The 11,065-nt window shown below is 38.4% G+C and overlaps 1 protein-coding gene across 1 annotated transcript in view; it reads right to left on the bottom strand.

Moving 5' to 3' along the window:
• The window catches only part of LOC103770636 (serine/threonine-protein kinase MST4), a 20,036-nt gene extending 9,477 nt beyond the window's left edge, over positions 1-10,559 (bottom strand). The window contains exons 1-2 of the mRNA XM_008937905.1: positions 10,521-10,559; positions 2,086-2,316 (exon numbers count right to left, since the gene is read on the bottom strand). Of these exons, the coding sequence (XP_008936153.1) occupies positions 2,086-2,316; positions 10,521-10,559 (270 nt within the window). The remainder of the gene's footprint in view (positions 1-2,085; positions 2,317-10,520) is intronic.
• Positions 10,560-11,065: the final 506 nt, after the last annotated feature.

Here is an 11,065-nt window from a genome sequence, read left to right as displayed (position 1 = left end):
GGAGCTTCAAGGAAAGCTGCTTGTATGCAGGTATGATTAAAGTATTTTAATAAACTATTTCTACTCTGTAAGCATGATATGAAAGAGGGTAGCCTAGCTCAGCTGTTTTGCTTTCCCGTAAATAAAGATGCAAAGGAAAAAAAAACCTCTTAATTTTTTTAAAATCTTCTCTTTACTATATGCTAATGTTCTTTTTAGCCACTATCTTTAAAGGTATTTCTAGGAATATTTTCAGTAATCTTTACATATAAAACTAAGTATTCACTAACAAACCTTTTGGATCACTTTGAATGTGAACTTAGTACCAGTCATATCCATAGCAAACTGCTACTAAACCCTGTGGCCCAGGACTTTGCTTTTTAAGGAATAAGACATCTTAATTTTTTTAATTTAATGTTCTTTAACTTTCAATTACACAGTGATTTGGTACACAACTGTACCTATTTCAATGCTTCCAAGAGATGTCTACAGTATATAGAGAAATTAAATCCTGAATTAAGTACTACACAGCTAAATACTTAGGCTGACAGCTATTCTCAGAGTAATAGCTAATAAAAAGTTAAACGCTGCAGCAATTAAATAATAAAAAAGTCGATAAATACAACTCCCAAAATACCTGTTATTACTAAAATGGAAAGACAAACTGCTGTGATGCACAGGTACTGAGGCAGATTTGCAATACCCTTTTTGTTTTCAGCATCTGTGTTGCGGTAGATAATGAAAAGATTATTTTCAAAATAACAAAAATGCAAACCAAACCCCCACCAAATCAAGGTTTCCCCTCCCCACTTAAAGTGGTTGAAATCAGTGTTTTAAATCTGAAATTCAAGAAAACACTTTTCCAAGCAAGAACACTTTCCAAGATTTACCTTGACCTGTTTGTAATTTAGGGCAAACAACTGGGCTTTTACGGCACAAAGTTAAAATGATGGCTACACAAGAGGGTATTTAAGGCTTAGCTCAACACAGAAGAATAAAGGATTGTAAAAAAAGAGGGATCACATCTGGATCTGCAGTACCATTTCTGCATTGCCCCAGGGGAACACTGCTAGCTGAATTCAAAGTTATCTTGAGAAGAACCAGCTTGTTCCAATATACTATGATGCAGGAAAGTCAACTCTGCTACATCTCAGAGCTCTATCACTTAATGGCAAAGTAAACAAAAATCCTACTGACTGAGCCCAATAAAGACAAGGAAAGATGGGACATCAGTGACAACCTGTATAGGGAGGAAAACACAACCCCAAAACAAAACCACACAACCCCTCCCCCCAGAAGTCACAAAAAACCAAACCAAACCAAAAAAAAACCCACACAAAACCACCAACCAAGGCAGAACCAAACAAACCCAACAAAAAAACCAAACACAAGCAGACAAAAAAACCCAGACATTTAAGATAGTTCTAACTGTGTCTAACACTCTGGCTTTCATTAAACAGTTTCATTTTTAAAAAAATTGTCTGAAACATGTATGCACCACAGATCATTTAAGAAACAGTTATGGTGACAATACCTACACAATATTGCAAGTTCAAAAGACTTACTCAGCATTTTGGATTTCTGTAGGTTTTCATTTTTGTTTGTTTTTAAATTATGCCCTAAATAACATTTCACACAGTGATTATGTAACTCTGCTGATGTCAGTTTTACTCTGTCTCAGGCCTAACTACACTGCATAGTTACCAATACATGTCTACACAGTGAGAGTATCTTCCTGTATCTGAGAAAGGTTTTTATTTCTGTAGCTACAAAGGTATTTTTTTATTTCCCAGAAAAGCCACAAAATTGTACTAGCAATTGTGGAGGGATGAGAGAAAACCAAGGTCCAAAAGCAATAACAATGGCAAGAGCAATCCTCTATTAACACTGCCCATTCTCTAGCCATTCTATGCAAAATTAAGCCTCAAAGAGCAAGCAACGAAGGAACAAAACAAAGTGAAAAAGCTCTGTTCAAAGAAAATAAAAAACCTACTAAAAAAAAAGCTCAAATGGGTATAACAACTCTTACTCAGTTTTAGAATGTTTTCCTAGCTGCATTCAAAACAACTGGGCAGGAGCAAATCTTTGTCCAATATTATACATTACCTTTAAATACGATCCGTAGTATTTTGTTACATAAGGACTATCACACTGACTTAAAACTGTTATCTCTTGTTGTATATCTTCTATTTCATCTTCTGCTTCCTCAAGGTCTATGATTTTTATAGCAACCACTTGCTGTGTCCGATTATCAATTCCTTTAAAGACTTCACCAAAGGAGCCTTTCCCAATGCGTTCCAGTTTTGTGAATAGCTCTTCTGGGTCTGCTCTATGGTTCTAGAAACAAAAAAGAAGGGGGTGGTGGGGAAGATACACAAGTTACTTAATTTACTTCCAAGTACTTCCTCATTACTTCCCAAGAAGCACATCATCCAGATTTCTCATCACCAGAAGGCTTGCATCAGATAAACCTACTTCCTGCACACCGACCTCCAAATCAGCTGTTTGTTATAGAAGATACATTATGCAACTATGTCAAAGATAAACGAGCCTCACCATGGAGGGAGTCAGGTACAAACCTCCTTCCACTTCCCCATGTAACAAGCCTTTAAAATAAAAGAATAGAGCTGTTCTTAATATTAATCCTATCTGTGCAGTAATTCAGAAGACTGGGGAATGTAATTACTGGCACAGAAGCACCATCATCATCATCACCCAGGTGGAAAAGGCTTCCTACCTGGCCAGCAGCCTCGAGGAGACCAAAGCATCCTATCAAGTAATACAGTGTAGTGCTAGCTGGGAGAGGACTGTGCTACCACCATGGTATTCACTGGCAGATGCTGAGATCTGGAAAGACCAGGTATCTTCAGGGCCGCTAAAAGTACCAAAAAAGCAGAGCAAAAGGGACCAAGATATGTTCAAAGAAGAGTAAGAAGGCTGGAACAGAGTACTGAAACTAGGGTACCAACCAGAACCAAGCATGGCCTTGAAAAGGGGAGCAGAGCACCAGGCAGCACAGCACTGCTGAGGACACCTGGTTTGGGAACTCTGTTGATTAACTACTCTTTAGAGTAGCAGACTGATTATTATACAAATATAAAATATTTCTCAGTTCCATCTATGTAGTCACATGGGAAACAGAAAGGAAGCAAATTCTCATTTGCCCTTCAAAACGAAGCATGCTGTATAGCTGCTTAGAGAACCTTGTGTACCCAAAACCCACAGCAGTGACTTCTGAAGGATGAGGATGACTTCCTCCACAGTTTAAGAAACTTTAGATTATAATAAGAGATTTTACAAAAACATGTTTTAAAGAGGTAATACAGACATGCTAAGAGAACAGTTCACGCTTTGCAGAGCAACAAAATCAAAACACACTGCTGCTGTCAGAATTGGGCAACTCATTGCATAAATCAATCTTTGCTCAAGAAATACCTGTGCAGAAGAGCCCCCTGATTCAACAGTAACTTTTGAAAATGAGAGAGACATACTTTTAGATCTTTCTCACACTCCAAAACTCAGAACTGGCAAAAGCTGACCTCAGCCCAAGGCCCAGATTACCCTACTCAATAAAATACTCAAGTATCAGCATGAAATTCCAGAAAACGTCTTTACACTGGTGCTCTTGCAAATAGATGCAGAAGACTTTACAAGGGAAAAAAACCCACAACACTCCTTTAATCCAGTCCAAAATGGACTGTCTCATTTCCTTACTTGTCCCTTCCTGTTGCTTCTTCCCTTCTACCAGAACAGAATTATTCCACAATATGGTGAGATGAATCAGCAAACAGATTTAGCTAAGATTTAACCATATGATTTGTCAGGTTTATTTTCAGTGGAATCAGTTTACTGCTCACACAGATACCAAGCTGTCATTTGTGCTGTCACAAGTGGAGGGAACATGGAGTAATATGGCAGATTCATGCTGATCTATGGAGTCAGATATTTAGATTTTGCAAATACACAAGACATATTGCTATTCCTCAGCAGCACATTAAAGCAAGCATGAGGAGTTCCCCCTTTGTCTACAATGAGCTTGTGGCTACTGTGCTCCATTAAAAGAAAACAAAAAACCTCACCTTCAGAGAAATAATTAAGCAAAAAATTTTGTATTTTCTTCTGTTGATAGATCCAGTAAAAGACCTAAAAGATGAACAAATACATAAAGCAAATGAAAAAAGAGAGGATGAGTGCTATTTGCTCTGAAATCTGGGACAACTAATATTGCACTGGCAAAGAAAATGACTGAAGGCTTCAGGTGCTCATCAAGCTTTTAGAACAAAAAAAAGCCCTCAACAGTAAATCTTTAAACTGCATAGACAGCCATACTGCCATACACTACTGTGTGAGCTCCTGTCATCTCTTTATTGGTAAAACAAGCAAAAAAGTATTTTTTTTTAAAAAAAATCTGAATTTTAAATTTTAAGATGTGTTTTAAAAAATTATTGTAAGGACAGATGTGGCAAAAGCAGCAGCATCTGCCACCCAGCCTTTCCCTGCTGCTAGTTAAGATGCTGAATTATTATTTAGCTAGCAATCCAATGTGTTCCTAAACTGCCTTAGTTGCAATAAGGAGTAATTAACTGATAGCCTTCTGTTTACAATACACACATCCCCAAAAAACAACAGTTAAGAGAGAGGATTAGCAAAACTTTTCCTTAATCCTAAATTACACATCTCTGAAAAAACTAGCTTCATTTTGAGACATACTTGGAGCCTGAGATTCCGAGAATCATGTAGTCTAACTAATAGCTATTGCTGATTTGAGATGAAACCCATTTAACACTCCCAGACAGATAAAGAGAAAAGCCATTTAATTACAAACACTGTCATCTAATCCACCCCTTCACAAATGTTTGATGAACAGAAAGGGCAAGACTTGGGTTTTGCTTGGGGAGAAACCTAAAGCAGAAAATTTCTCTGGGCTCTCAAGTGGAAACACAGATCACTCAATCCTACACACTCACTTAGCGGTCATCAATAAAACACACCAGGCCTCCAAACTCTCTCCCCCAGGCTACTTCAGGTGAATCAGAGCTTTGAAGGCTATTTTAACTTCCACCAACTCCTAATGCCATTACATGGGAGTGCTGGAGTTTAGGGAGAGATCGGGCACGGCTGGACTTTCTGACACCACAGAACTCCATGTACATCCCTGAAAGTGAGAGGTGGAACAGAGACATCAGAGGAGAACAAACTGTGTGGGACTGCTAGAGAAAAGAGTCACATCCTTCTATTCTGAGAAAGTGCTCTCACACAAAGCAAAGTCAGCTTTACAGCTTCTTTTATTCACCAAGGCTGACAAAGGACTGTAGGACACTCCAGGATAACGGCAAATATTTCTGACCAACTATGGCTAATATTGAGGTAATGTCCTTTGGAAAGGCTTCAAACTTAGAACACTACCCACAGAAAACATGGCCTTAGAACAAAGACTGCATTTTGAAACAGATTTGCTTTTCTTAATTTCCTTGTCTTTCAGGCTACTATTCTACAGGAATGTTTTTCTACGACTGATTAAAAAAAAAAAAAATCAACATCAAAACTTTAAAGGACTACTTTTTAAACAAAGGTAAATTTATATAAGGCAGTAATGCCCACCTTTCTGGTATAGAAAAAGATGGAGATATATTTTATATAAATTGAAATGTGGATGTGTGTATACACATCCCCAAAAATATACCAATATACTTCTGCCAGCTAAGCTTCTTGATAAAAATTAAGAAATTAGGGTTTCTAACACTATCAACACTCCCAAAACAACCAATTGTTATTTCCTGTTCTTTCACAGATCTTTCTTTGACCAGAAAAAGGGTTTAGAAGCTTTGAAAGTTGCCTACATGAATAACTGGGGTTTTCAAAATAAAAACTGGTTTCCAAGGGGAGTCATGTCTGTTGGACAGCAGATGGTAACGATGCAGTAGACAGTGCAAGGACTCCGGTACCACCTCTCTGAAGGAACACCTATAAGGGGGACTAATCAGGGAGAGAATCTGTTGCTCCTCCCCTCCAAGCCCATTTCCACAGATAAAAGCAACAAGTAGTAGGACAAGCACCGGCACATTCACATGCCAACTTGAATCCCCACCGGTGAGCACATGACGCCACAAGCCCTCTGCATAGTTTAGGAAGTCCACGCTCAGCAGCCCAGTGCAGCTATACTGCCTGCGCCAGTGTTCAGTAAACCCTCTCCTCCCCCACACAACCACGTGCCATTACTCTGTCTGTTCACACAGGTATATATGTACACATACAGAATCAGCACAATTTGGCTTGGAGGGGACCTCAGGAGGTCAGCTAGTCCAATCACATGCTTAGATGCCCCAAAATAAAAACACTATGGCATCATTTTTGCCAGCATACCTGTGGTAGTTGCATCAAGTATTTTGCCAATGCACTTTATATAAGCATTCTCTTCTGAGTTCAATAAACAGCCACACAGCAATGTCCTGGCTGCATTCTGCTACAAGACTGAGCAGCTGACTCACCTTCCCACCTCTGATCCTTTCACGTATCTGCCCTCCAAATTCCGAGTTCTTCCTTCGAAACAATGTCACAGCACACCAAATAACTAACTTCCCAGATCTTACAGATATCTAAGGACATACACCAAATAAGAAGCAGCAATGTTAGACTGCTCCAGCATCTGCTAGTGCAGGACAGTTTTTACAGAAACAGGATTTCTACAACAGTTTATTAATAATTCCATTAAAGGGTAATGAGTACAACTGGATTAAAACCCAAAGCTTCAAAGAATCTTGGACAGAGACTGAACTAATGTCTTGTATCTAACAAAATCAAAACTAGGATCCTCTAGGCCTCCAAAAGCAAGTAATTTCGCACAGTCTTGTAAGATTTCTAAGTAGTCTGTCGATGTGAGAATATACATCCTGTTGGCTTAACAGTATTTTTAAAACTGACCCAGAAATGCTGTTAAACTATCCGGATTTTTCAAGCACGTCCCAGGCTTTATTTGGAACAGAAGTTTCCTTAAAATTATACCAGTACTACAGAATAGCTTGGCTACATTGAGAGACACTACTCAAATACACATTAGATAAAGAGGTAATAATTAGCTCAAAAGATTTTAAAAAGGGTGGCAAGAGAAGACTAGAGTGTCTACTCTTAGGTTTTTCAAGTATCCACTACTACAGCACCCTAATACTGACTGGTATCTTTGGAAGCCATCACAATTACCCATGCGTTTAAAATGCCATCATTTCAAGCAATTGCTCACTAAAACAAAAACCTGATCTTCATAGCCAGGGAGAAGTCAAAGGTAAACTACAATGAAAATAGCTATCTTATGGAAAGGCTGAGGAAAAGATGGAGGCTATGTTATACCAAAACTTTTCAAATAAAACAAACCTCAAAACAACCCACCACCAAAAAGCCACCCCAGTAATTAATTTCTTGTGCAGCCTCCATTAGATTAGCATTAAAATGCCAGATCAGAAACACATGCCAACTTTGTTGCTGAAGCCAGCACACACTGCACCATTTCTCTTAAGTTGCACTGTCTGCAATGTCTGAGTTATGGCTACAATAAAATAAAGGAGCAATTATGAGGCCTACTTTATTATCTGTAAAATCTCCAAGACACCTTTTATTATCTGAAGAATGAATACCTGAAACACAATGAGTAAAAAAGACACTTGAAAGTCAATAAAAGAAAAGCAGATTGAAAGTTAAGACATTTAATCTATTTTCAGCATTTGTCTTGATTCTTACAAAATACCGCATCTGGGTTGAACACATTGAAATCATAGGTAATCAATCCATTCAGGTAATATTCTCAGGTAATAATGTACCTCTAAGTTTTTCCTCTGCTCATACTCACAAAAAAATTGAAATTAAGAGGGAATAAGACTGGTAAACCTGGCTACAGGTCTTCTTAAAGCAACACCTTAACAGATACATCCTTCTTAGTTGAGTATCTTTCCACATACTATCTGCATGTAGTTTCAGATATGACATACACACACACATTCATTATATGTCATGCGTATTCTATTATATAACAATATATATATTCAACATATACCACAGATAGTGACAGACTTAAATTCATGGAGCTCCTCCTCACCTTCCGTGACTAATTTTATTCAGAAACACTATTATAATTAAAGTTACTCATACAAACAATGCCACAGGCGTATGTGCGTGTATAAACATAAAAATTTAAATAGTTTGAAGTTAATGAAGGCACACGTCCAGATTCACTATTACTTGTGAAGAATCATAAAGAAATGAACCTGCAGAGGTCCAAAACAAGGGTGGAACCTACAGACATCTTTTTTTCTCCATCTTGTACACACACTCTTGCTTCTCAGTGACTTTCACATCTAACTAAACTGATGATGCTCCAGTCCTGTTCAAGACTCAGATATCAGGACAGTAGATACTTATTATATTGACTGGAATTGTATCATACGTACTGAAGAATTATTTTAACAACAAACCAATTTAACTTCATAAAGTATCAAGCTTTCATATTATCAAGCTTTTCTGCACAGTAGACAGCAAAAACAAGATGAGCTTTGCAGTCCTTAAATGGGACCTGACCTCTGTTACACCCTTTATGAAGTATCTCCCTTATCTGACAAGACCAAGACTCATTTTTAGTGAGAACCTGGAAAACTTCAGTACAAAAAAGCAAAAATAAACAAAAAAACCCCCACACGTGGCTATGTTTTCATCAGGTCACCCAACGTTGGTGCTTTCCAACCACAGTGATTCTATGATTCTAAGCCAAGCTGACTGAAAATTCACATGACTATCAAAACTTGAAAATCAGCATTCAAACCAACCCATTCTTAGGTTTTTAAGGAAACAATCACCTTCCTCTTCAAACCATCTCTGACCTGTGGCCTATGCAAGCTGTCAATTTTATGTTGTGCTGAAAATGGAAATCCCTGAACTCACTTCTATTCTCAGCCACTCTTTTTACTTTGGTAGCACCACATGAACAGCTTAGGAAACAGAATAAATAAGCAAAATGAGAGAATAACAACACACCTCCCAAAGACTAGCTCTTTGGCCCAGGTAGTGAAAAAAAAAATTTACACGAAGAAGTTTTTAGTTCCACTTAGCTTCCATTCTGCCTATCAGTATCTTCTACCCATCTTTTACACAAATCCTCAAACCGCTGCATGCAGCAGCCCACCCTTCAGTCTGCTCCCCCCCCTAAGAAGCATGGCCCACCAAACCAGTCAGGGAATTAAGGAGCTAGGGGGGCACAAATTTCAGGGCTATGTCTTTACTGTGATTTGAGAAAGACATCAGTGGCTCAAAGTTCTATAGCTAGAAGGATGGACATTCTTAGAGGGAGACAGAAGTGAGCTCAAGAAATCAACAGGTTTTGATATCCCAAAGTGTTCAAACTCTGATCTTTCAAAACAAATTTCATCTTCCTTTGTTGAAATTTGCAGGACAAGTGACTGCTGAATGGGTAATTAACCCACTTCCATGAAATAGCTGCCTGTACACCTGAATTAGAAGTCAAAAGATAGAATACCTAAATAATAAATAGAAATTGATCATTGCCAAAGACCATTTGTAATCTCTCCATTTCATGAACTGGTTTGAAAAAAATAATCTGCAGAGAAATTACAAAAGCCACATCTAACAGGAATATGGAAAAAAACATTTATGGGCTGCAGCCTACTTTTAGCAGTATGCCTTTCCTTTCTGCAAGCAGCCTGCTTATCAGTACACAAACATTTTTTTACATTTTTGCCACACCCATTCAAAGGAACAACTGCGTCACAACTCCGCCAGCAATAAACTATATCATTACAGCATTTGGACCATTCTCCTAATATTTAGAGGTTCAGTACCTACAGCTAAATGGCAACTGCTATAGAAATCTTACAGGCCTCTTCACTGCTCTATATTAGAAGCCATATTAACATTGTTTCTGGGCAAGTTGGAACTTGATACATAGATTTTCCTCCTATAGATGAGATTAAACTCATACTATAATCCAGCTAGAACAAAAATAACAACAAAATCCAGCGTTTTCACTTGCCAGCTCATAAACTAGAAAGCAGCAACCAGACCTCAAGTTTAACACACACATAAGTACCTTTGTTAAATCTCTCTACTGTAGTAGCCATTACTTATTTACAAGCCAAACAAAAAACAACAGTTCAATAAGAATGGCTCCAAAACACAATGTGGGTGAAAGAGTAGGCCACAAGTTTATCACAGATGAGTCTAGAGGCACAATCACTGCCTGCAATGAAGCCCCCCCCCCGTGGGAACCCACCGTCCTTTAGCTTTGGTAGGGATCATTCTGACAAATGAAGGCAAAGAGATTAGTCTACTAGAATCCTAGATTTATCTAGGAGACTAATCCTAGAGTCCTCTCCCCAAGGCTAGACCACAAGCTTAAAAGCTATTCGTCCTCTTGAATACTGGCCCTTGATCATATCAATCATACTGGACCTGAAGCTACAAGAAGCACACAATGAAAAAAACAAATACAGCTCCAGAATGAGCTACAAAGGAAGTGAGAAATCTACCCTGCCAGAACCAACCTGCCCAGGAACTCCTTTTTCAATTACTCTGGAGCTCATTCACAGCATGGCAAAGCATCTCATTACATAAAAGGCGAGGGGAAGGGGGAGGGGAGGAAGAGAAACACCCGGGAAAAAAAAAAAAAAAAAAAAAAAATCCGATTCTTCTTGCCAACTAGGCTAGAATAAAGCTGTGCAGGAATGTAAAATTGTCCGTGCTGTGACCAGTTGCCAGATGACACTTTCCTAGGTGAGAGATGAAGAGCAAGATCATCTTGCTCCCTCATAACACTCTGTATGTTTATAACTGATTTACATAGTCCAACCTTTTTCATTCAGTGTTTTACATTTAGGCACTTTACAACACGCATGGTCATTTCAAGCTGTACAGTGTTTTTATTATTCTGCATTCAGCTCCCAACACAGAAGCCTGCATTGAAATACAACTTGACATCTAGCAAAGCTTAGACACCCTCTGATCCTCACCCCAGTCAACATTATTCAAACATATTACAATTATTCAGAACATGTAACAGTACTCAGTTGAAAGGAAAGCCTGCATAAGA

The sequence above is a fragment of the Merops nubicus genome, unplaced genomic scaffold (genome assembly GCF_000691845.1).
Source record: "Merops nubicus isolate BGI_N331 unplaced genomic scaffold, ASM69184v1 scaffold16913, whole genome shotgun sequence".
In the NCBI taxonomy this organism is placed as follows: Eukaryota; Metazoa; Chordata; class Aves; order Coraciiformes; family Meropidae; genus Merops; species Merops nubicus.
Note: the sequence above shows the minus strand (reverse complement) of the source record. Positions and strands in the feature narration are given on the sequence as shown.